General features: G+C 40.5%; 1 protein-coding gene across 2 annotated transcripts in view; it reads left to right on the top strand.

Moving 5' to 3' along the window:
* Positions 1 to 23,280, top strand: part of NPAT (nuclear protein, coactivator of histone transcription) — a 53,370-nt gene that overhangs the window by 15,185 nt on the left and 14,905 nt on the right. For both annotated transcript variants that reach the window (XM_008261842.4, XM_051849722.2), the window contains 11 exons: positions 1,477 to 1,537; positions 2,894 to 2,966; positions 5,222 to 5,262; positions 5,733 to 5,957; positions 7,086 to 7,167; positions 8,036 to 8,123; positions 9,139 to 9,230; positions 9,311 to 9,398; positions 13,390 to 13,486; positions 17,529 to 17,693; positions 20,511 to 22,157. In XM_008261842.4, coding sequence (XP_008260064.4) covers positions 1,477 to 1,537; positions 2,894 to 2,966; positions 5,222 to 5,262; positions 5,733 to 5,957; positions 7,086 to 7,167; positions 8,036 to 8,123; positions 9,139 to 9,230; positions 9,311 to 9,398; positions 13,390 to 13,486; positions 17,529 to 17,693; positions 20,511 to 22,157 — 2,659 coding nt within the window. The remainder of the gene's footprint in view (positions 1 to 1,476; positions 1,538 to 2,893; positions 2,967 to 5,221; positions 5,263 to 5,732; positions 5,958 to 7,085; positions 7,168 to 8,035; positions 8,124 to 9,138; positions 9,231 to 9,310; positions 9,399 to 13,389; positions 13,487 to 17,528; positions 17,694 to 20,510; positions 22,158 to 23,280) is intronic.

The following is a 23,280-nucleotide window of genomic DNA, read 5'->3' as shown; positions in this document are numbered from 1 at the left end:
GGGTGGTGAACCAATGGAAGGAAGACCTTTCTCTCTGTCTCTCTCACTGTCTAACTCTGCCTGTAAAAAAAAAAAAAAAAGAAAAAAACTTGAGAACCCCCATCCTCTATCAGAGTGTCTGAGTTTGAGTTTGGGCTTTCAATTCCACCTTCTGCTTATGGACACCTGGGAGATAGCAGGTAATGGGCTCAAGTGCTTGGACCCAGATTGAGTGCATTTGGGGAGTGAACCAGTCAATGAAAGATTCTTTCTTTCTCTCTGCCTTTCAGATAAAATGAAAATAAAAATTTTAATGAATTTATATGTCCATTTTATACATGTAATAGTAAGCTGTAGAGTTTAGGTGATTTGTCTTGCATGTGGTAAATGTTGAATTTGAAACCATAATTTTCTGCTCCAAAATTATTGTTCTTCCCTATTTTATGACTTCGGACTTGAGGTAATGAACAATAAAATCCTACTCTTGAGTTATAGTAACGGGAATAGAACAGACAGATGTGCTGATGAGAAGATTTAAATGAGAAGAAATAATCTGATCTTTTGCAAGGAAGTCTCTTTCACACTTCAGGGTTTTTTTTGTTTATTATTGAAATTCAAAATGCTTTCAGGATAGCCAGGCAGGAGCCAGTGCTGTGGCGTAGCAGGGAAAGCTGCCATCTGCAGTACCTGCATCCCTATGTGCACTGTTTCAAGTGCTTGCGCCCCTGCACTCATGTGGGAGACCTGGAAGAAGCTCCTGGCCTCTGGCTTTGGTCTGGCTCAGCCCTGGCCTCTGCCTTTCAAATAAATAAATCTCGGGGGGGGGGGGGGCGTAGATTAGAGCTATGTCCTTACTGTTTTTAAATAATAGTGTCTGAATCTGTACCTGCCGGCTAAAAATTGCCTTTGTGTCCATGGACTATCATAGCTAAAGAAACATAGTCATAATGTCCTATTCTAACAGGTAAGAATCTTTACCCTTAGTAGATTTGAGCAATCCCTGACTTCAGTGTGTATTTTTTTCGTTAAGATTTACTTATTAGAGAATCAATGTTAAAGACAGAAAGAGGAGAGACAGATAAAGCAGTCTTCCATCTGTTGGTTCACTCCCAATTGACCACAGTAGCCAGAGCTGGGCTGATGCGAAGCTAGGACTCAAAAGCTTCATCCGAGTCTCCCACTTGGGTGCAGGGGCCCAAGCAGTTGGGCCATCTTGTACTTCCTTTCCAGGCCATTAGCAAAAGCTGGATGGGAAGAGGAGCAGCCTTGACACGAACTGTACTTGTGCCCATATGGGATGCCAGCACCATATGCAGAGTCCTAGACTATACCACAGTGCCTGTCCTAGACTATTTCATTTTACCCTTGTATCAGAGGTGGTTGTGCAACCCACATCTTTTAAGAACTTCAGAGTGGTGGAATGTTTCATGGTAAGAAATCATTGGTAGTAGTACATGATTTTGATGATGTTTCATCCTTTTTTTTTTTTGTTTTCAGTCTTTATTCGGAAAAAACTTGACAACAATTTTGAATGAATATGTAGCTATGAAGGCAAAAGGTAAGAAAGAAGTCAGATTAAGGAATTTTTTGTTCCTTTTCTTTATAGCATTATATTCTTGTAATGTTTTGTGAAACCCTTAGGTAAACTAGTCTCTGTTTGATTAGATTAATTTTCCTGGAAGACGTGATTCATTTCTATTTAGAGTGATGTATAAAATGCAAAAAAAATCCATGTTAGTAAGCATAGCCAAAAAAATCATCTTTTAAAAAGACTAAAATAAAACTTTTAACTAATTTATCTATATTAATGAATAGGAATTACTATATCTTAGGAAGTTTGAAACTAATATTTTACCTTTTATATAGTTGAAGTCTAGACAAAGAAAGCCAGTCATAAAAATCTAGCTTGTAGTTCCAAATATAAAGCAATAATTGCCCAAATTAATAATGTTTTAAGGGCAAAATTCTGATTGTTTATCTTCCCTAATATTTTTTTCAAAGCTTACAACATTAACTGAATAATTAGCATGAAATGTAGCATAAAAGAAAGAGGCTTAACATTTATTCATTACTGTCGCTGTGTAAACATTGTGTTGGATGTTTTCATGTTTTTATCTCCCTTATTCTTTAAAATAGCCTCATAGGAGATATAGTTATATTTTTAAATAATAGGAAACTGGGCATTACATTTCTGCACTAAAAAATTTGCATAACCTTTATGAAAGTTGTTATAAAGGAAATTATCATAATTACTTCTAAATGTCACATGATACCAGGTAGAACGAAGATTTAAAAAAAAAAAGTTTGTCCTTTTATAAACGAAAAGAAAATAAAAATTATTTGTCTAAAAAACCTTCAGGGGTTGGGCATTTGGTGCAGTGGTTAGAATGATGCTTGGCACGCTTATGTCCCATTGTAGATTGCCTGATTTGAAACCTGGCTTAACTCCTGAATCTAGTTTCCTGCTGATGGGCACTCGGGAAGCAGCAGGTCATGGCACAGGTGGTTAGGTCCCTGCCACTCATGTGGGAAATGTGTGTTGAGTCCCTAGCTCCTGATTTTTCCCTTGCCCAACCCAAGGTGTTACAGGCATTTGGAAAGTGGACAACCACATGGGAGGTCTCTCTCTCTCCCTGGCCCTCTCCTCCCTCCTTCCTACCCTTCCTTACAAATAAATTAATTTTTTTAACGTGTCACAGTTTTTGCAGATGTCCATTTCTACTCATATTGGATACTCAATGACTTGAGAAAAGAAAGTAACATTATTTCTTTGCAGACCATTTTGCCAAATAGGCTTATTTCTCAATTCCAACATAATATCAGCCACTGAAAGACAAGTTTTTTCAGTAATTTGCTGTGCATTGTTCAAATTGAAATATGAATTTTCTTTAACTTTTTCCTTTTTATGATTTAGAAACATCAAATGATGTCCCAGCAATAATGTCATCTCTGTGGAAGAAGTTGGACCATACACTTTCTCAAATCAGGTAACAAGCTAATTAGAATGTGTATAAATGGTTTTGGTATATATACTTTCAGATAATCTTGAGACCTGTGCAGTGTGCTTATAGAACATTTATCTAATTTTAAAATTATTTAGATGTTATTGACATTTCTTTGAAATAGTTGGAAATAAACTGCATACTTTTAGTAAAATGTTTACAAATTAATAAAATGAGATGTATAGAAGTTGAATGACACTTCCAAATTTCCATAGCAATTTAAAGTCAGATCGAAGGCTACAACAGCTCTCCTAATCCCAGTTCTCTTAGGTATCTGTCTCTTTGGTGTATATTCAGAGAATTGATGTGTTGAATCTATGGCCCATTGGTTCTTCACTTGTAGACACAAGCTTGAAAAATAATTCTTCTAGCATCTTTTATATTTGGAATTTTCTCACAGTAATAGATATTCAAATTCTGTCTAAATTAAAGCCTTGGAATGCCAATACTGACCCTGCTACTATTAATTTGTAACATCTCTATTTGATTTTTGTGTCTATTGTTAAAACCACAGTGTCTTACCCCTTTTCTCAGAGCTACAAGTAACTACCTCACCTAACTGCAGGAGGGGCTTGGAGACTGGGATGGAGTTCTTGGCTCCTGGTGTCAGCCCTGGCTGTTGTATTCATACGTGGAGGATCTCTGTTGGCTTTGTCAATCTGCCTTTTAAATAAAATGAAAATTAAAATTTTTAAGTAAATGAAAGTACATTAATCAAATTGCATAAGTTTTGTTGGCAGACTTTTTGACACATTCACTGAAAAAGTAGCATTGTGTCTGTGACAAACAGATGCATGAATGGGTAAATGTGAATTCATTGTAAAGGGATTTGCATATACTATAAATTTTCATGTACATTTTGCCCCTTCTTAGACTAGAATAAAATAAATCCGTGGCCATAAATTTGATAAAAGCAAGATTCCTTTGACATCAGCTTTGGGATTCTGAAATACATATGTCTGGATTCATATGTGAAATCAGAATTTCGCTGGGAAGGCATCTTTGTAATTATAAGAGCTAACTTAAAATGTTACACTTTGTGGGGCCAGTGCTGTGGTGCACTGGGTTAATCCTCCGCCTGCAGCACCAGCATCCCTTATGGGCGCCGGGTTGCTCCTCTTCCAGTCAAGCTCTCTGCTGTGGCCTGGGATAGCAGTGGAGGGTGACCCAAGTACTTGGGCCCCTGCACCCAAGTGGGCACCCAGAAAAAGCTCCTGGCTTCGGATCAGTGCAGCTGCAGCCATTTGGAGAGTGAACCAACGAAAGGAAGACCTTTCTGTCTCTTTCTCTCACTGTAAACTCTACCTGTCAAATAAATAAAAAAATCTAGGAAAAAAAAAGTTACGCTTTATGTTGTTCACTTACATGTGTAAATTTCAAATCAAAATTTTTTTTTAAGATTTATTTATTTGAAAGACGGTTACAATGTCTTAAACTTATGAGTAAGGAAAGACAGTTACAGAGAGAGGTATTGACAGAGAGGTCTTCTATCCGCTAGTTTACTCCCTAGATGGCTACAACAACTGGAGCTGAGCAATCTGAAGCTAGGAATCAGGACTTTGTTCCGGGTCTCCCACAGGGGTATAGGGGCTCAAAGACTTGGGCCATCCTCCGCTGCTTTCCCAGGCACATTCGCAGGGAACTGGATCAGAAGTGGAACAGCCAGGACTTGAACCAGCACCCATATGGAATGCCAGCACTGAGGGCAGAGGCTTTAACCCACTGCACCACAGCACTGGCCCCCCCCGAAATTGTATTCTTAATTTAATGTTAAGGCATTCTAATACATATTGCATTAGATATGAGCTTAATTACCGTGGCCCAGGAGTGCAGTGGAGGATGGCCCAGGTCCTTGGGCCCTGCACCCAAGCATGGGAGACCAGGAGGAAGCACCTGGCTCCTGGCTTTGGATCGGCGGAGCGCGCCGGCTGTAACAGCCATTTGGGGGGTGAACCAACAGAAGGAAGACCTTTTTCTCTGTCTCTCTCTCTCTCACTGTCTAACTCTCCTGTCCAAAAAAAAAAAAAGTGTAAATGTGTATGGATGTGTTTCCATAACACTGCCTTTCTCATTAAGGTTGGTAGGGTTGTTTACCCCAAAAAAATGTTTCTCCTTTTTGTTTGAAACATATCTTTTGCCTTTTTAGCTCATAATTTACTTCAAGTATGAGTATAACTAAACAGTGAGTCTCAGCAACAAATTTTTTTTTTTAATGAATAACTGCTTTATTTTGTTTGTAGAAGCATGCAAAGTTCCCCAGGGCTTGCTGCCAGTCAGAGAGGTTGGTATTCAACTTTACACTAAAAACAATGTTTATAATTACTTCACACTAGATTGGTGAACATTTTCATTAATTCATGTATGCCATCTATATATTTAAACCGGTATTGTTCAGTATTGTATATATTTAAATTAGTGTTATAGTAGAGAATGTTTTCATATATCATAAAAATGCATATTTTAAATATTCTTTACATGTCCTTATTAGCTGTCATGTAGTATCATCTTAAAATTCTCATGCCAGTAGTTTTATTTCATGGGAGAGTTATTAGTAAGAATTATTACAGAACATACGTAGTTTTGGACTTAGAACCTGAGTGTATTTATTTTAATTTGTTTTAAAAAAATCATTACATAAATCCAGTTGATTTTTTTAGTCTGTAGATCCATTGTTATATTTAGATCATATGTCATAAAATTCTGAAAACTATTTTTAACACTGAATTAATGTTAAACACCTCTGTGTTTCAGCCCGAACAAGAAATGGAATTGCAGAAATCAAACGACAGAGAAGGCTTGCATCTCAAACAGCTCCTGTCACTTCAGAGTTGCTGACTTTGCCTTATCTTCCAGGACAATTTATCACTTCTCCTTTGACACCTACACAGGTTGTTCGACCAACTGGCCCGATTTCAGCTCCACTGAAGTCAAATTTTGTAGTGGTCAACCATTCACAGTCACAAGATACTGTAACTGGTAAATTTAAATTTCATTCTCTTAATCTTTGTTGTTAATCAGATTATATAAGTGAGATAATATAATAAAGTCCTTATAGTCATATACAGAATTATGGCCACCAAAAACAAATAGAATTGGGAAAAGCTATAATGGTGGAGTTGCTATAAAATAAGCATATAAAATCTGAATTTTAATCTAAAATTTGTTCTTTCTACTCACACTGATATCCAACTTTGTACTCTTCTAATTCTTGAAGTTTGGCATTAATCTAAAAGATGCTGCTGTATTTTATTTTAAATGGAATACACCTTATATTTTACCACTTAATTTATCCCAGTTCTGAAATGAGGAATGTTTTTCCTTCATATTGCAACTGAATCTTAAGAGATTGAAATTAACTTAGAAATGATGTGATACATCTTGCTGTTGTATACATAAAATTACCGGATGCATGATAGTAATGGGCAAAAAACTAGTGAATGATGAAGCAGAAATTAGAATTCAGAGGCCAACTCTCCATTCCCAGCTAGTCTTGTTTTTGTTTATTGATCTCCCTTGTTGCCATCTTTCCTCCAAATGCTTTTCTACACCCAGAACACTTTGCTATTAGTTTCTTACACCTTTCCTATTCTGATGTGTTATTCTTTGTTGACTATACTATAATTTGTGTTTTGTTGTGAAATATTAAAGCATAGGTACTTTAGTGTCTAACACAATGCCTTTTTCATATTAAGTACTTGGTAAATATTAACTGAATTGTAATACAAAATAATAATCAGTATTTAATGATCCTTATCCTAGTTAAGAAAACCTTATTGAGGGGGCTGGTGCTGTGACGCAGCAAGTTAAACTGCTGCCTGCGGTGCTGGCATCCCATATAAGCTCCAGTTCCTGTCCCTGCTACTCTACTTCTGATCCAGCTCCCTGCTAATAGGCCTGGGAAAGCAGCTGAATATGGCTCAAGTACTTGGGCCCCTGCACCAACATGGGAGACCTGGATGAAGCTTCTTGCTCCTGGCTTTGGCCTGGCCCAGCCCTGGCCATTGCAACCATTTGGGAGTAAACCAGCAAATGAAAAGTCTCTAATTTAAAAAAAAAAAACTATCCAGTTTCCTCAACTTATTGTTTTATTTTCTTGAAATGTAGCTGGAGAGACTTTAAATATGGTTCCTGGTCCTCAGGAAAGGAAAACTCATGCCAGTTTAATGTCTCCTGGTAGACGTAAAAGGTAAATGATTTTTAAAATGCACAAGTTGCAGAATACCATTAAAAAAGAAATAATAGACATTTACATTGTTAATAAAGTACTAATACTGAAGTAAGTTTTGAGGATTGTCTACTGTTATATACATTCCTAAACACATCTTTTTATACATTTATTCTTCAAGAAATTAGGTTGCATGCTTCTATCATTGATATAACACTGTTTCATGGGAATTATGGGGGTTTTTTGTAATGGTATATAAAATAATGATGTATATGCTAACAATTGATGTTACCACAGATCTTTTACAGAATTTTTAAATTAAGTTTTTTTTAAAAATAACATAAATAATACCAGCATGGTTTATGCCCCAAACACTTAAACATTTAAAGTACTAATTCAGTTGGTAAGATTTTTCCAGGTGTGTTCTTGGAAAAAAGTTCTTTTCATTTATACTTAGTCTTTGTACCTTTGTTGGAAGGATATTTAAGAGAAGAGAGAGAATTAAAATGTGTCTTCTCTTTTGCAGTGAGGGGAGGATGTCTCTGAACTGACAACCTGTAGATATTTTGATTGAGTTTTTAAAGGCTACATATACTTTATTTCTTTCCAGTCTTCTTTAAAATCTAATAATGCAGTTAGTCTGAAACCATTATAAAATGTATGAGGTGGGCAGCGCTTGCTTGGTTTAGACTATATAGCTAGTAAATGGTAAAACTAGACGTCATATTCATTCTCAAAGTGTCATATTACTTTTCTCTACTCTACTTTGTTCCTATCACCAATAGAGAAAATAATTTTTTCTACCATGATTATAAATTTTATATATAGCTAATGTAGAATCTGTTCAAGACATGGTAGTTGCAAAGCAAACTTCTAAAATTTATTTCAGTGACTCTCAAAGAAAAAGTATCAACTTTCCTGGGCCTCATTCAACAATACGGAATTTGCAGGATCCTAATGCATTTGCAGTAGAAAAAGTAAGTGACCCTCTAAAACTTTACAACTTAAAATATTGCTGAATTTAAAAACAGTATCATAAAGGGTGAACGTTGTGTCACAGTAGTTTAAGCCACCTTTTAGAACAACCACAACCCACAATTGAATGCCAGTTCAAGGCCTGGCTCTTCTGCTTCTGATCCAGCATCCTACTAATGCACCTGGGGGCAGCAGATGGTAACTCCTATTCTTGGGTCCCTTCCATTCATTTGAGACCTGGATGGGGCTCCTGGCCCCTGGCTTTGGCCAAGCTTAACTCCAGCTGTTGGATGTATTTTGGGGGTGAACCAGTGGATGGAAGATAATAGATCTCTGTTTACTCCTTTATTTCTGTCACTTTGCCTTTCAAATAAATTAGTAAATCTTTTTTCAAAAATTAAAATATTCAAATTGTATACATCTTCATGTGTATATGTATATAAAATATACATATAAACTAGCATGTATAAAAACATACCTATAAATACATGTATAAAATACAGTATTTCTTTAAGACTGAGCATTGGAATAGCCTTGGGATACAGAATAAGAATGTATAACTGTAGGAGATAATCTGTTCAGAATAGATAATGTGACAAATATACCAGATAAGAAACTTTTGATATTTTTAGGAAACTAAACGTTTTGTTCTTGCTGGATCATGTTGTAATAGGGCATTTTTCTGGAATCTGATTATGTCAAGAGGAAGCATGTAAAATTCATTTTAAAAATGGAATTTCAAAAATTTATTTTGGTTTTTTAAAAAGTTTGTCAAAACCACACATTTTCGTAATAAAATTTTTCCATGAACTTCTTAAACACCTCCACATGGTAAGGTAAAGAGCATGACTATAAGCAGTGAAGAAAGAATTTGTGAAAGATAAAAATTTCTAAGTTTAGGTTTTGATATGGAGAAAGCCGCCACAACTTCGGAGTTTTTACATGAGTCTGTCAAAATTATCCAGATTTAAAAAAAACTTTCTTATTCTTTTGCTAAAAACTGACTTTGTTTTACAGCAAATGGTTATTGAAAATGCACGAGAAAAAATATTAAACAACAAATCTCTTCAAGAAAAGTTAGCAGAAAACATTAATAAATTTTTGACGAGGTAAGCAGTATATCTAAGATACCAATTTGAAGGTGCCTAATTGCGTAACTCTGCTAAAAATTTCCCTTTCTGTTTTACAGTGATAATAATATTGCTCAAGTACCTAAGCAAGCAGATAGCAACCCTGCTGAGCCAGAGACTTCAATTGATGAACTCTTGGGACTTCCGGTATGGATAGATGTATATATGACTCTGTGACTGTGTGTGTGATACATATATCCCTAGTTAAAACTGGTGATATGTTGATTTCCCTTCAAAATCAAAGACTTAATGTATGAAATGATTTAAAACAATTAAGATACAGCTTTCCATCTTTACCTGAAATTGTGTTAGAAATTGTCTTTGAAAATGGAAGCTATAGGGGCCGGTGCTGTGGCACAGCAGGTTAAAGACCCAGCCTGCAGCGCCGGCATCCCATATTGGCGCCGGTTCGAGTCCCAGCTGCTCCCCTTCCAATCCAACTCTCTGCTATGGCCTGGGAAAGCAGTAGAAGATGGCCCAAGTCCTTGGGCCCCTATACCCTGTGGGAGACCTGGAAGAAGCTCCTGGCTTCGGATCAGCTCAGCTCTGACCATTGTGATCATCTGGGGAATGAACCAGCCTAATGGAAGATCTCAATCTCGATCTCTCTCCTCCTCTCCTCTCTCTCTCTCTGACTCTACCTCTGTAATTCTGCCTTTCAAATAAATAAATAAAATCTTTTTGAAAAAGTAGTATCTATATATTGCATTATCAAAGTGGTAAAAGTAATAAGCTATTTCTGTGTCTGGTGCCGCAGCTCACTAGGAAGACCTTTGTCTCTGTCTCTCTTTCTCACTGTCTAACTCTGCCTGTCAAAAAAACAAAAAAAAGTAATAAGCTATTTCTAAACCATCAATAGCTAAGCAGTTTTGCTCTGTATCTAAAATCTCTTACTCATACAACAGTCCATTCTGGATTTCCAAGTATTTAATGCTTAACAACTCATTAGTGAGAAGATTGATGTTTGTAATAATCAACAATATATATGAGGTAGCTTCAAAAAGTTGTGGTGGGGGTATACATTTAATCTAGTGACTGAAACACCAGTTAAGCTGCCCGTGTCCCTCATCAAAGTGCATGGTCTGAATACCCAGCTCCAGCACCTAAATACATTATCCTTCTAATACAAACCCCAGAAGGCAGGTGTGATGGCTGAAATGATGAAGCTTCTGGGACCCATGTAGGAGACAGAGTTCCCAACTCCCAGCATCAGCCTAGCCCGTGCTGGCTGTTGCAGGTATTTGGGAAGTCTCTCTGTCCTTCAGGGGAAATTCACATTATCCTTTAATTCAGATTCTTCATGAACTTTTTGAAGTCCTTTCCTACAGTGTTTAAATTATATCTCTTCTACACTGCTACAAACCATATAATATAAAGATAAGTTCAACTTATTTAATAAAATAAAGTGGACACTAAAAAAAAGCACTAACTGAATGAATAATTAAGCAAGAGAAGAAAGATAGGGGCTGTAGTCACTGTTGCTGTTCAGTCTTGGTGAATACAAAAAGTGACTATAACAGCACAGCAATTAAATCCCCCCCCCCCTTTTTTAAGATTATTTATTTTTTTATTTATTTGAGAGGGAGAGACAGAAAGGTCTTCCATCTGCTGGTTCACTCCCCAAATGGCCGCAACAGCAGGAGCTGCACCGAATGGGAGCCGGGAGCCAGAAGCCAGGAGCTTCTTCTGAGTCTTCCACTCAGGTGCAGGGGCCCAAGGACTTGGACCATCTTCTGCTTTCCCAAGCCATAGAAGAAAGCTGGGAAGAGGAGCAGCCAAGACTAGAACCAGCGCCCATATGGGATGCTGGCGCCGCAGGTAGAGGATTAGCCTACTGCGCCACAGCACCGGCCCCTAAATCTCCACTTTTAACATGAGCATTCCATATCAGAATCCACTCTGCTTCTGATCCTGATCCAGCTTATTGCCAATGGACTTAGGAAGGCAGTGGAGGATGGTTCATTTGCTTGGGCTTTTTGCAACCCATGTAGAAGAGCAAGCTGCAATTCTGACTCCTGGCTTTGCTCTGGCTATTGCAGCTATTTGGGAAGTGAGGTAGTAGATAGATCATTGCTCTCTGTTGATCTCTCCTTCCCTCTTACCCGCCACGTGTGTCTGTGTGGGCGTGGGTGTATGTACCTGTGTGTATCCCTCTTTCTCAGTTGTTCTGCCTTTCAGATAAATAAATCTTTAAAAACAAAGAATGAACCAGCCAAGGTAAAGGCAGAACTTTTTACTGTATAACATTTTTCCATGTACAGTTTTCCTTTTTGAAGAGTAACTGAGGTTGTGGCTATAGCACATCCATGTACTTGTAGTTCTTAAAATGTAAACACTTTTTATTGACAAGCCCTTGTGAATTCATTATAGTAGGTTTTCTTTGAATTCTAGGTAAAACCATTCAGTATTTTTTGCATACGCCAGTACTTTATTTAAAAAAAAACATTCCTATATAAACATTTAACGAGTACATTCCCTTTATCTAAATTTTTATATAGTCTACAACTCCTTGATTTTGTCTTCACAACTGCATCAGTTGCTGACCATAATCAGAGCAATCTATTTGATATTATGAAGAATTATGTGAAAGTGAAGACAGGGTCCTCTGTTCTTGGTTGTTGATTACATTGTCTGTGTGGGAAAGTTAAAAAATCAGATTTAAGTAATAGTTTGTAAAACAGTACAAATGAATGTTTTCAAAAGCACAAACTCCCAAGGCCAAAGAACAAAAGGGAGCAAAATGGGAAAACAGTTCTTAGAAGCTGGAAAGGAGGAATAGTACCTGACATAGAGACCCCAATTCTATACCAGTAAAGGCAAAGCTCAGAAAAAATAAAATTTCTAGGGGCTGCCGCTGTGATGCAGCAGGTTAACATCCTGACCTGAAGCGCTGGCATCCCATGTGGGCACCTTTTCTAGTCCAGGCTGCTCCACGTCCGATCCAGCTCTCTACTATGGTCTGAGAAAGCAGTAGAAGATGGCCCAAGTCCCTGGGCTCCTGCACCCACCCAGGAGACCCAGCGTTGGCTCCTGGCTCCAGATTGGTGCAGCTTCAGCCATTGTGGCCATTTGGGGAGTGAACCATCAGATGGAAGACCTCTCTCTCTCTGCCTCTTCCCTCTCTGTTTAACTCTGATTTTCAAATAAATAAATCTTTAAAAATATATACAGGGGTGACGAAGCAGCAAGAAGTAAACTTGTATTCTCTCCATTACATGCTACCCACCCTGCAAATACTACTGCTATTCATAAATTCTGCCAGCAATGAATATGACTTGATTGAAAGTAAAGAGCTAAAAATATATGTGGTTCTGGAAGGTAGTTCTGTAGCTTGGATTTTGTCCCTCCTACACCAATTGGCATAGAGCTTACATAAGGCAGCTTTTGGCATAGCACTTTTGAATGAGTAGATAAGCGAGAATTATGTAGCACTTTAAGAAAGCATTTAATATGAAGAGAGCAAAGCAGACAAGAAAAAAAGATGGAGATAAATTTATACAGAACGATATAAAACAATCTACTACAAAATACTACATTTGTTTTTGATTAGATATGTATGGATAGTTTGTATATTCATTTGAATTTTGAGGAATGTGTTCATCAAAGTGATTAGTTAAGTGTCATTTAAAAAAACGTTCACGTTCTACTTTCTAGTCTTACTGCGATAGTTGTTTTTGTTTGTTTGTTTTTATTTGACAGGCAGAGTTAGACAGCGGGAGAAACAGAGAGAAAGGTCTTCCTTCCATTGGTTCACTCCCCAAATGGCCGCTACGGCCAGTGCTTTGCTGATCCGAAGCCAGGAGCCAGGTGCTTCTTCCTGGTCTCCCATGCAGGTGCAGGGCCCAAGCACTTGGGCCATCTTCCACTGCCTTCCCGGGCCACAGCAGAGAGCTGGACTGGAAGAGGAGCAACCGGGACTAGAACCTGGCGCCCATGATGCCGGCACTGCAGGCAGAGGATTAACCAAGTGAGCCACAGCGCCAGCCCCTCTGCAATAGACTTAAAGTACAATCAGTTTTCTTGAAGGGAAATGTTTTTGCATACAAAGTCAAAGATATTAAATGTCTGCTAATTATTTTGCTTTTACTAAACCATATTAATTCAGTTAGGATCTTGCCTTTACCTCACTCTTTTGCAGAGCGAAATTCACATGTCTGAAGAAGTTATACAGGATATATTGGAACAGACAGAATCAGACCCAGCATTTCAGGCCCTCTTTGATCTCTTTGACTATGGTAAGTGTATTGTTGCTTTCACAGCAGTTAGACAAAAAAATTTCTCTAGTTTCTTTGGTTAACTTAACACAAGCAACACTCCATAGCACGTCTTGAAAAAGTTCTTAACTTTGTTAAAGTAAATATTGTATGAACAGGTAAAAGATAGTGTCTTGCTTCACTTTGTTTTTACTTAAATTTTAGCCGTTAAATGGGGAGGCTTTATTTTTTTATTTTTGTGAGCATTGTGGCCAGTCAGCAGACTGTTGAGGTCCAGTACTATAATTAATAAACAAAATAGAAAATACAAAAGGAGTATGAAAAATTGGCCATTTTCTTCAGTTTCTTAATCTAGTGCAATAGTTCTCAAATTACAGCCCCAAAAATCAGCACTATCAACTTTATCTGAGAACTTGGGGCCTCCAGGAAATTCTAATACAGTTAAATAACCACAGGACTAGTGTCGCTCCCCCTCTTCGTGGAGGAACGACACAGGACCCTACGCTGTTCTTTCGTCTGCTCGGCCCTTCCCGGGTTTGCTGCTGGTTCTTCCCGGGTTGGCTACTGTCCCTTCCACCTCCGTGGAAGGGCGGTTCCCCCTACCACATTCCCCACTTCCGCAGGGGAGCGGCACACCGCCGGCCGGCTCTCTCGGGGGCTGCACAGGTGTTCCCCTTAGATGTTCCCCTTAGATGTTCCTGGTGCATGCCGTCTCTCTCCTCCTTTATAGTCCTCCTCCGCCAATCCTAACTCGGCTGCCCACACGCCAAGTACGCTGCTCTCCTCCAATCAGGAGCAAGTCCTACAGTTTATTGGCTGAACTGGAGGCAGCTGTGTAGAAGCTGTTTTCTTCTCTCCCAGCGCCATATTGTGGGAGAGCAGATGCATAGAATAAGTCTTAATTCCAGTAACAGTCTAGTCCGAGTTGCTCCCAGTTGCTCCCCACAGATCCCCCTTTCTTTTTATTTTTTGGCGTTGATACGCACCTGTCTTCGGTGTCCCGCGGCACACACTCTGCTCTGCTTGCTAGAGTTGCCACAGGTTCTTACAAGTCCTATCAATCAGGCAAACCGAATCCGGGTCCTCTCTTCGCCATGTTGTGAGGAGGTTTTTAGGCGCTGATGCGTGCCTGTGTTCGGTGACCTGCGGCTCATACTCTGGTCGAGCCGCCTGCTGGTGCTTATTGCCTTACTAATCAGGCAGACCGAATCCAAGCCTTCTCATTGCCATATTGTGGGGAGGCCTATTGGTGTTGGTTCGTGCCTATCTTCGGTGACCTGCAGCTCATACTCTGGTCGAGCTGCCTGTTGGTGCTTACCGCCCTAATCAGGCAGACCGAATCCAAGCCTTCTAATTGCGGTATTGTGGGGAGGCCTTACTGATGTTAATTCGTGCCTGTCTTCGGTGACCTGCGGCGCATAAGCTGCTAGCCGCCCGCAGGTGCTCACCGCCTCCCTAATCAGGCAGACCGAATCCAAGCTTTCTCATTGCCATGTTGAGGGGAGGCCTTTCTATTTCTCTATTTCTCTATCTCCGGGCATTCCTATTTCTCCCATTTTACTTCTATCTTCCAGCATTCCTATTTCTCTCATTTTACTTCTAAACTTCTGTTTCTCTTATCCCTGCGGCTTTCCGGTGCCCGCCCCGAAGCCGCTTCTCGGCGGCTTTCCGGCTCTGAGCCGCTTCAGCCCGCGCCTCTCTCATCTGCGCGGCTTCGCGGCTCTGCGTGGCTCGGCTTCGCGCGCACACTCCGCGGTCTCTCACTTAGCCCAGCGTTCCCTATCTACTTGAGCCCCGCGCGCTCTGTCTGCGCGCGGCAGCCTCCGCGAGTCACACAGCGTAGCTTACGTCTCCGCCATTAGCATTCAATCTAAGTTCCCCGGGCTAGCCTGGCGAATTCAACCCAGCTCACGTCTCCGCCCCACGATTTGGCTTCCCGTCCTTTGCTCCCCGGGCTAATCAGACAGATCCCAACCGGGCTTACGTTTCTGCTTCTGGTTTTAACTTTTCGCCCCCTATTCCCGGGCTAACTTGAGAATCCCAAAGTGGCTTTCGTCTCCGCCTCGGCCTGCCCCCCGCGGCTTCAATTTCCCTAACATTTTTCTCTACCCGGTATGTTTCCCCAAGCTTTCCTCCAACGATACTCCTCCCCCACTTCTCCTGGCCTCTCCCCACAGTCCGCATCCGAGTTTGTTCTAGCTTTCACTTTCGCTTTCGACCTTAGAGATTTCTCCCAGCTTCCCCCCGTAGTCCGTATCTGAGTCTATGCCTAGGCTTTCAATAGCTTCTTCCGGCACCTTTTTCGTCCGGCTTTTCCCTAGGCTGTTTGCTAGTCTCTCTCTCCGGTATTTTCCCATTTCTTCCCGTTTCTTCCCTCCTAAGTTTGCTATCCGTCCTAGGTTTCCTATCCGAGTCACGGCACCATTATGTCGCTCCCCCTCTTCGTGGAGGAACGACACAGGACCCTGCGCTGTTCTTTCGTCTGCTCGGCCCTCCCCGGGTTTGCTGCTGGTTCTTCCCGGGTTGGCTACTGTCCCTTCCACCTCCGTGGAAGGGCGGTTCCCCCTGCCACTTTCCCCAATTCCGCGGGGGAGCGGCACACCGCCGGCCGGCTCTCTCGGGGGCTGCACAGGTGTTCCCCTTAGATGTTCCTCTTAGATGTTCCTGGTGCATGCCGTCTCTCTCCTCCTTTATAGTCCTCCTCCGCCAATCCCAACTCGGCTGCCCACACGCCGAGTACGCTGCTCTCCTCCAATCAGGAGCAAGTCCTACAGTTTATTGGCTGAACTGGAGGCAGCTGTGTAGAAGCTGTTTTCTTCTCTCCCAGCGCCATATTGTGGGAGAGCAGATGCATAGAATAAGTCTTAGTTCCAGTAACAGTCTAGTCCGAGTTGCTCCCAGTTGCTCCCCACAGACTAGTGTAAAAATTTTTCTACTGGGGCCATCGCTGTGGTGTAGCGGGTTAATGCCCTGACCTGCAGTGCTTGCATCCCATATGGGCGCAGGTTCTAGTCCCGGCTGCTCCTCTTCAAATCCAGCTTTCTGCTATGGCCTGGGAAAGCAGTAGAAAATGGCCCAAGTGTTTGGGCCCCTGCACCCACATGGGACACCCAGAAGAAGCTCCTGGCTTCAGATGGGCGCAGCTCCGGCCATTGCAGCCAATTGGGGCGTGAACCAATGGATGGAAGACCTCTCTTTCTCTCTCTCTCTCTGCATCTCCTTTCTCTGTGTAACTCTTGACTTTCAAATAAATGTTCTAAGAAAAAAATGTTTGTACTTACAAATTATACGTAAAACAGCATGTTAAGGGGCTGACACTGGCGCGGCGGGTTAAAGCCCTGGATAGCAGCACCAGCATCCCGTGTGGACAGTGGTTCAAGTTCCGGCTGCTCCATTCCTGATCCAGCTCTCTACTAATGCATCTGGGAAAGCATTGGATGATGGCCCAACTCCATGAGCCTGTACCCCTATGTGGGAGACCCAGATGAAGCTCCTGGCTTCGGGTTGGCCCAGCTTTGGCCATTGGTGCCTTCTGGGGAATGAACCAGCTGATAGAAGATCTCTTTTTCTCTGTCTCTGCCTGTCTCTCTAACTCTCTTTCAAGTAAATAAAATAAAAAAAAATTTTTTTGACAGGCAGAGTGGACAGTGAGAGAGACGGAGAGAAAGGTCTTCCTTTGCCGTTGGTTCACCCTCCAATGGCCGCCGCGGCTGGCGCACTGCGACCAGCGCACTGTGCTGATCCAATGGCAGGAGCCATGAGGTGCAGGGCCCAAGTACTTGGGCCATCTTCCACTGCACTCCCTGGCCACAGCGGAGAGCTGGCCTGGAAGAGGGGCAACCGGGACAGAATCCGGCGCCCCGACCGGGACTAGAACCTGGGGTGCTGGCGCCACAAGGCGGAGGATTAGCCTAGTGAGCCGTGGCGCCAGCCTAAATAAAATAAATTTTAAAAAGTATGATAAAATATCTAAAAAGCCAAAATTAAAACCAAAATTTAACATTTGCTTGACCCCTTATTTTATACTGGTCATTAATTATTTCCATGTGTCTTTTTTTAACAGGTAAAACAAAGAATAATAAGAATATATCACAGAGCATTTCTAGTCAGCATATGGAAACCAGTCAACATATGGAAACCAATCAACATATGGAAACCAGTCCCAGTATAATTTTAGAAGATGAAACTAATGTAGCACCTAAAGGTACTTTTAAAACAGAAGATTCTGGTAAGAATTTGATTTTATCAATCCAAATCTTTATATTAGTCTTAAAATTCAAAAGGAGGAAATACTTGAAAGTTTGTCAGTTTATCACAAGGGTCTTTATTTCTAGTTTTTTCTCCATTAAAAAAGAAATTATTCCTGGGGCCGGTGCTGTGGCGTATCAGTTAAAGCTGCCGTTTGCAGTGTGGGCATCCCATATGGGCGCCAGTTCAAGACCTGGCTGCTCCACTTCTGGTCCAACTCTCTGCTTATGTCCTGGGAAAGCAGTAGAAGATGGCACAAGTCCTTGACCCTCCGCACTTGCGTAGGAGATCCAGAAGAAGCTCCTGGCTCCTGGCTTTGGATCGGCATAGCTCCGGCCATTGCGGCCATTTGGGGAGTGAACCAGCAGATGGAAGACTGCTCTCTCGCGCACGCTCTCTCTCTCTCTCTCTCTCTGTGTAACTCTGACATTCAAATAAATAAATGAATCTTAAAAAAAAAAAAAAAAAACGCATTCCCAAGAGTTCAGTAGTTTGAAAGGTGAACTTTTGAACTTTTAGTGCTCATTGATTTATCTTACAGTATGTTCTGGGAAAGAGGATTTTTTTTGTGTTGAGGATAAGGTTTTTTAAATTTTTTTAATTGACATAGTAATTGCACATTTTATGATGTACATTGTGCCATTTTAATACCTGTAAACAAAGCATAGTGGCATGTCATGCTAGACACATCCTCTTTCAATCCCTTCCTACTGCTTACCCTTCCCAGGCTCTGGTATTCAAATGCTAGTCTCTTTTACTTTAAGATCAACATTTTAGCTTCGACGTGTAAGGGAGAACATGCAGTATCTGTCTTTCTGTGCTTGATTTATGTCACTTAATGTGATATTCTTCAGTTCTATTTCATAACAAATAACAGAGCCTCATTCTTTTTTGACTAAATAATATTCCCTTCTGTACATTTACCATATTGTCTTTATCCATTCTGTCATTGGACACTTAAGTTAATTTTGTGTCTTGGGTATTGTGAATGGTTTTATAGTAAATATGAAAGATTCTTAAACATTTCAGTTCATTTGGATATGTACTCATTAGTAGAATTACTGGATCATAAAGTAATTGCATTTCTAGCCTTTAAAAAAATTTATTTATGTTTAAGGCAAAGGGACAGAGAAAGGGAGAAAGAGACCATCTTGGATCTACTATGCACTCCTCAAATGGCTGCGATGGCTGCGACTATCACAGGTCAAAGCCAGGATCCTGGAGCTCTGTCTGGGTCTCCATCTGGGTCTTCCCTATGGGTGGCAAGAGCCCAAGCCCTATTGCCATCCTCTACTCTTTTCATAGGCCCATTAGCAGGGAGATCAAAAGTACAGCAACCAGAACTTGAACTGGTCTCTAGTATGCCAACATTGCAGGTGGCAGCTTACCCCACTGTGCTACAACATCAGCCCCTATTTTTTTTTTTTTTTTTTTTTTTGGCAGGCTGAGTGGATGGTGAGAGAGAGAGACAGAGAGAAAGGTCTTCCTTTGCCGTTGGTTCACCCTCCAATGGCCGCCGCGGCCAGCGCGCTGCGGCCGGCGCACCGTGCTGATCCAATACATCAGCCCCTATTTCTAGCTTTTTTATGGAAGCTGCTTAATGAGAGTTACACTGTCTGCAAATACTCATCAGCATTTATTTTTTTGTCTTTGATGATAGCCATTCTACCTGTGATGAGATGGTATTTCATTTTGGCTTTGATTTGCATTTCCCTGATGAATAGTAATGCTGAGCATTTTTTCATATACTTATTTATTTCTAGAACCTCTTTTGAAAATTATTCATTGAGTTGATTCACTGAATTTATAATCGGATTATTTTTTGGCTGTTGGATTGAGTTCCTTATGGATTGTGGAGGTTAATCCCTTGTTGGATGAATGGTTTGCAAATAATTTATTCCATTCTGTGGGCTGTCTCTTCAGTCTGATTGTTTTGCTATGTAGAAAGTTTTTGGTTTGTGTAATCCCATTTGTAAGTTTTTGCTTTTGCTGCCTGTGTTTTTGAAATTATAGCCAACAGGCCGGCGCCGCGGCTCACTAGGCTAATCCTCCGCCTAGCGGCGCCGGCACACCGGGTTCTAGTCCCGGTCGGGGCGCCGGATTCTGTCCCGGTTGCCCCTCTTCCAGGCCAGCCCTCTGCTGTGGCCAGGGAGTGCAGTGGAGGATGGCCCAGGTGCTTGGGCCCTGTACCCCATGGGAGACCAGGAAAAGCACCTGGCTCCTGGCTCCTGCCATCGGATCAGCGCGGTGCGCTGGCCACAGCGCGCCGGCCGCGGCGGCCATTGGAGGGTAAACCAACAGCAAAGGAAGACCTTTCTCTCTGTCTCTCTCTCTCACTGTCCACTCTGCCTGTCAAAAAAAAAAAAAAAAAAAAAAAATTATAGCCAACAAAAAGGCTTAGCCTAGACCGATGTCATGAAGAATTTCCCCTGTGTTTTCCTCTAGTAGCTTCACATTTAGGGATATTTGAAACCAGTTGTGTTTTTGTTTTCTGGATTTTTTTTAAGCCTACTGGTAAATATTACATGTCCTTAAGCAGGTATACTTTTTCCTTTACCATGTCAGCTATTTTCTAAAAAATTGATAAAAATAATTTGTCATTTATTTTAAAAGGTATGAGTAATTTGAAAGATGCATGTAAACACTTTGATACTCAGAAAATGAGATATGAGATATATCCTATTTTTACCTACTGACCTGTAAAAGATTAGTTACTTCCTTGGCAAAATAGGCTTTATAATAAATTGCCTCAGAAGCTGAACTTACCACATTTTTCCACCCTCCTGCTGTTTTGCAGATGGACAGTCTGGTCAACCCTCATTTTGTTCATCCTATCAAAATGAAGATGCATTAAATGCTTTGAAAAATGGCAGCAACCATGATGGGCTTAGACAAGACGCCCAGGAAAATTTTTCCCACATAGGTCCTAGCATCCAGAAGAAGGCCTTTAAAGCAGCTGTACCTACTGAAGAGAAGTGTAACCTTGACATTACTTTTGAGTCTGTGCCTAATTTGAATGACTTTGACCAAAGAGGAGATTCTGTTGCTGAGTGTGATGCACTCTACCCCACTCAGATGTCTGCTGAAACTGAAATGGCTATGGAGGTTGAAAAGAATTCTTTGTCTCCAAATGTACAAGATGAATCTCACTTACAGCCTGAAGTACCAATAACTTCACTTGTTTCACTTGGTGGTGAAGCTAACAATGAAAATCTACTCTCTGGGAAAAATTCTCAACTTTTATCTGAAAATACTTCATTAACTGAAAAGTCATCCAAGAAAAATCAGTTTTGTGAAAGTCCTAATAATTCAGTGGGACTTAAAACTAACTTCCATGGTTCTAAGTCACCGAAGTCTAGTGAAATTCATGAGAGTAAAATTGAAATTAGTAATGTGTTACCAGTTGTGTCACAGCAATTATCAGATTGCCAAGATAATTCTTCACCACAAAGTAAAATACTACCTTTATCTGTGGAAAGTTCAAGTTTAAATGTACAACAAGTAGAAATTAGTTTTGGAGAGTCCATCTCTTCTAATAAACAACCATCTAATGATTCAGCATCTATTGAATTAAACCATACAGAAAATGAAACTGAGCCATCCAAGTCTGAGAGAGTTACTTTGGATTCACAAGACCCTTCATCTACTATAAAAGAAGTTGGAGATGCCATTTTTCTGTCTTTAGATGGAAGTGATAACTGTAGGGAAGTTGCATTGGTGCCTCCAGAAGATAATTCTACAGAAAATAGTCACTCTCCTCCTTCAGAATCTGTGTGTTCTGCAGTGGGAGATGCTCACCCTGAGTCCCAAAATACTGCTGATAAGCCTTCTAGTGACAACTCAGCAGAGATAGATGCAGCAAATATCGTCTCTCTCAAAATTATCATTAGTGATGATCCATTTGTTTCCTCAGATACAGAACTTAATAGTGCTGTTTCTAGTATCAGTGGAGAAAATTTGCCAACTATAATTTTGTCCTCTCCCGCTAAATCACCTGCCAAAAATCCAGAGTTAGTTAAATGCCTGTCTTCAGAAGAAACTGCAGGTGCTGTTGTATCTGCTGAAGTAGGGGATTCAGCCTCCATGGAACAGAACCTTTTAGCACTCAAACTTGAGGACTCCGTTGTAAACAACACTCAGAATGAAGATAGCATTGCTTTTCCAGCCAATGTCACACCATGTGTTTCCAAGGATGGAGGATACATACAGTTGATGCCAGCCACAAGCACAACTTTTGGCAATTCGAATAACATTCTGATAGCTACCTGTGTTACTGATCCAACTGCAGCCTTGGGAACAACTGTAAGTCAGTCTAATGTTGTAGTACTGCCCGGAAATTCGGCACCTATGGCTGCACAGCCCCCACCACCTCAGTTGCAGACACCACCAAGGTCAAACAATGTATTTGCTGTCAACCAAACTGTGTCACCAAACTTTTCACAAGGTAACTATAAGAATGTGTTAAAGTTTTTGTCTCTGGATTGGGATCTGATTTCTCTTGTATGTAATTACTAAACTGTAGGTAATAAATCAGATGGTGTGAGAAAATAGTCTGAAATTTGTAATTATGCCTCTTGTTTACACTAGGTGAGTAATTCAGTCACCTTTTTTTTTATTATTTTTTTCCATTTTTTTAACTTTTATTTAATGAACATAAATTTCCAAAGTACAGAATATTGATTACAATGGCTTCCCCCCCCCATAACGTCCCTCCAACCCGCAACCCTCCCCTTATCCACTCCCTCTCCCCTTCCATTCACATCAAGATTCATTTTCGATTCTCTTTATATACAGATCAGTTTAGCATACATTAAGTGAAGATTTCAACAGTTTGCTCCCACACAGAAACATAAAGTGAAAAATACTGTTTGAGTACTAGTTATAGCATTAAATCTCAATGTACAGCACACTAAGGACAAAGATCCTACATGAGGAGTAAGTGCACAGTGACTCCTGTTGTTGACTTAACAAATTGACACTCTTGTTTATGGCATCAGTAATCACCCTAGGCTCTTGTCATGAGCTACCAAGGCTATGGAAGCCTTTTTTAAGAATTGTAAGCCATGAACGGAAGTGGTTTAATTTTTTCTTTTCACAAATAAGGTCTCAATCTTTGAGAAAGAGAAAGAAAGATTAATTCATCACATAGCTGTGTTTTCTTTATCTCCTATAATATTGAATTTTAGTAGGTATGCACCTGGTATGGTTGTAGCCTTCAAGAGAGTTGTCATCTATTTGGAACGATATCCAGGAACAATTTGAATAATATATATGTTTAGTTTCCCTTGTTCATAGGGTGTCTTGTAGCATTTATTACATGCTGTTTTTTATTAATGATTGGCATGCCTGTCAAATTAGTCATTCTAGATCGTATGTTTATCAAAGATAGGACTTACAGTATATCCATCTATATTTCTGTATGTATTGGTTCTTGAGCTTCCCTCCCACCTCCCCCCTTTTTTTTTTTACATCATAGACACACAATAAAATTTTATTAAATGTCATCACTTGTAAGTATTAAACCTGATGGGCCTGTTTGAAGTACTGCCTCAAATAAGAGGTCAGAA

This window comes from Oryctolagus cuniculus, chromosome 1 (genome assembly GCF_964237555.1).
Source record: "Oryctolagus cuniculus chromosome 1, mOryCun1.1, whole genome shotgun sequence".
NCBI classification, from domain to species: Eukaryota; Metazoa; Chordata; class Mammalia; order Lagomorpha; family Leporidae; genus Oryctolagus; species Oryctolagus cuniculus.
The sequence above is the reverse complement of the archived record's forward strand: the minus strand, read 5'-3'. Positions and strand labels throughout refer to the sequence as shown.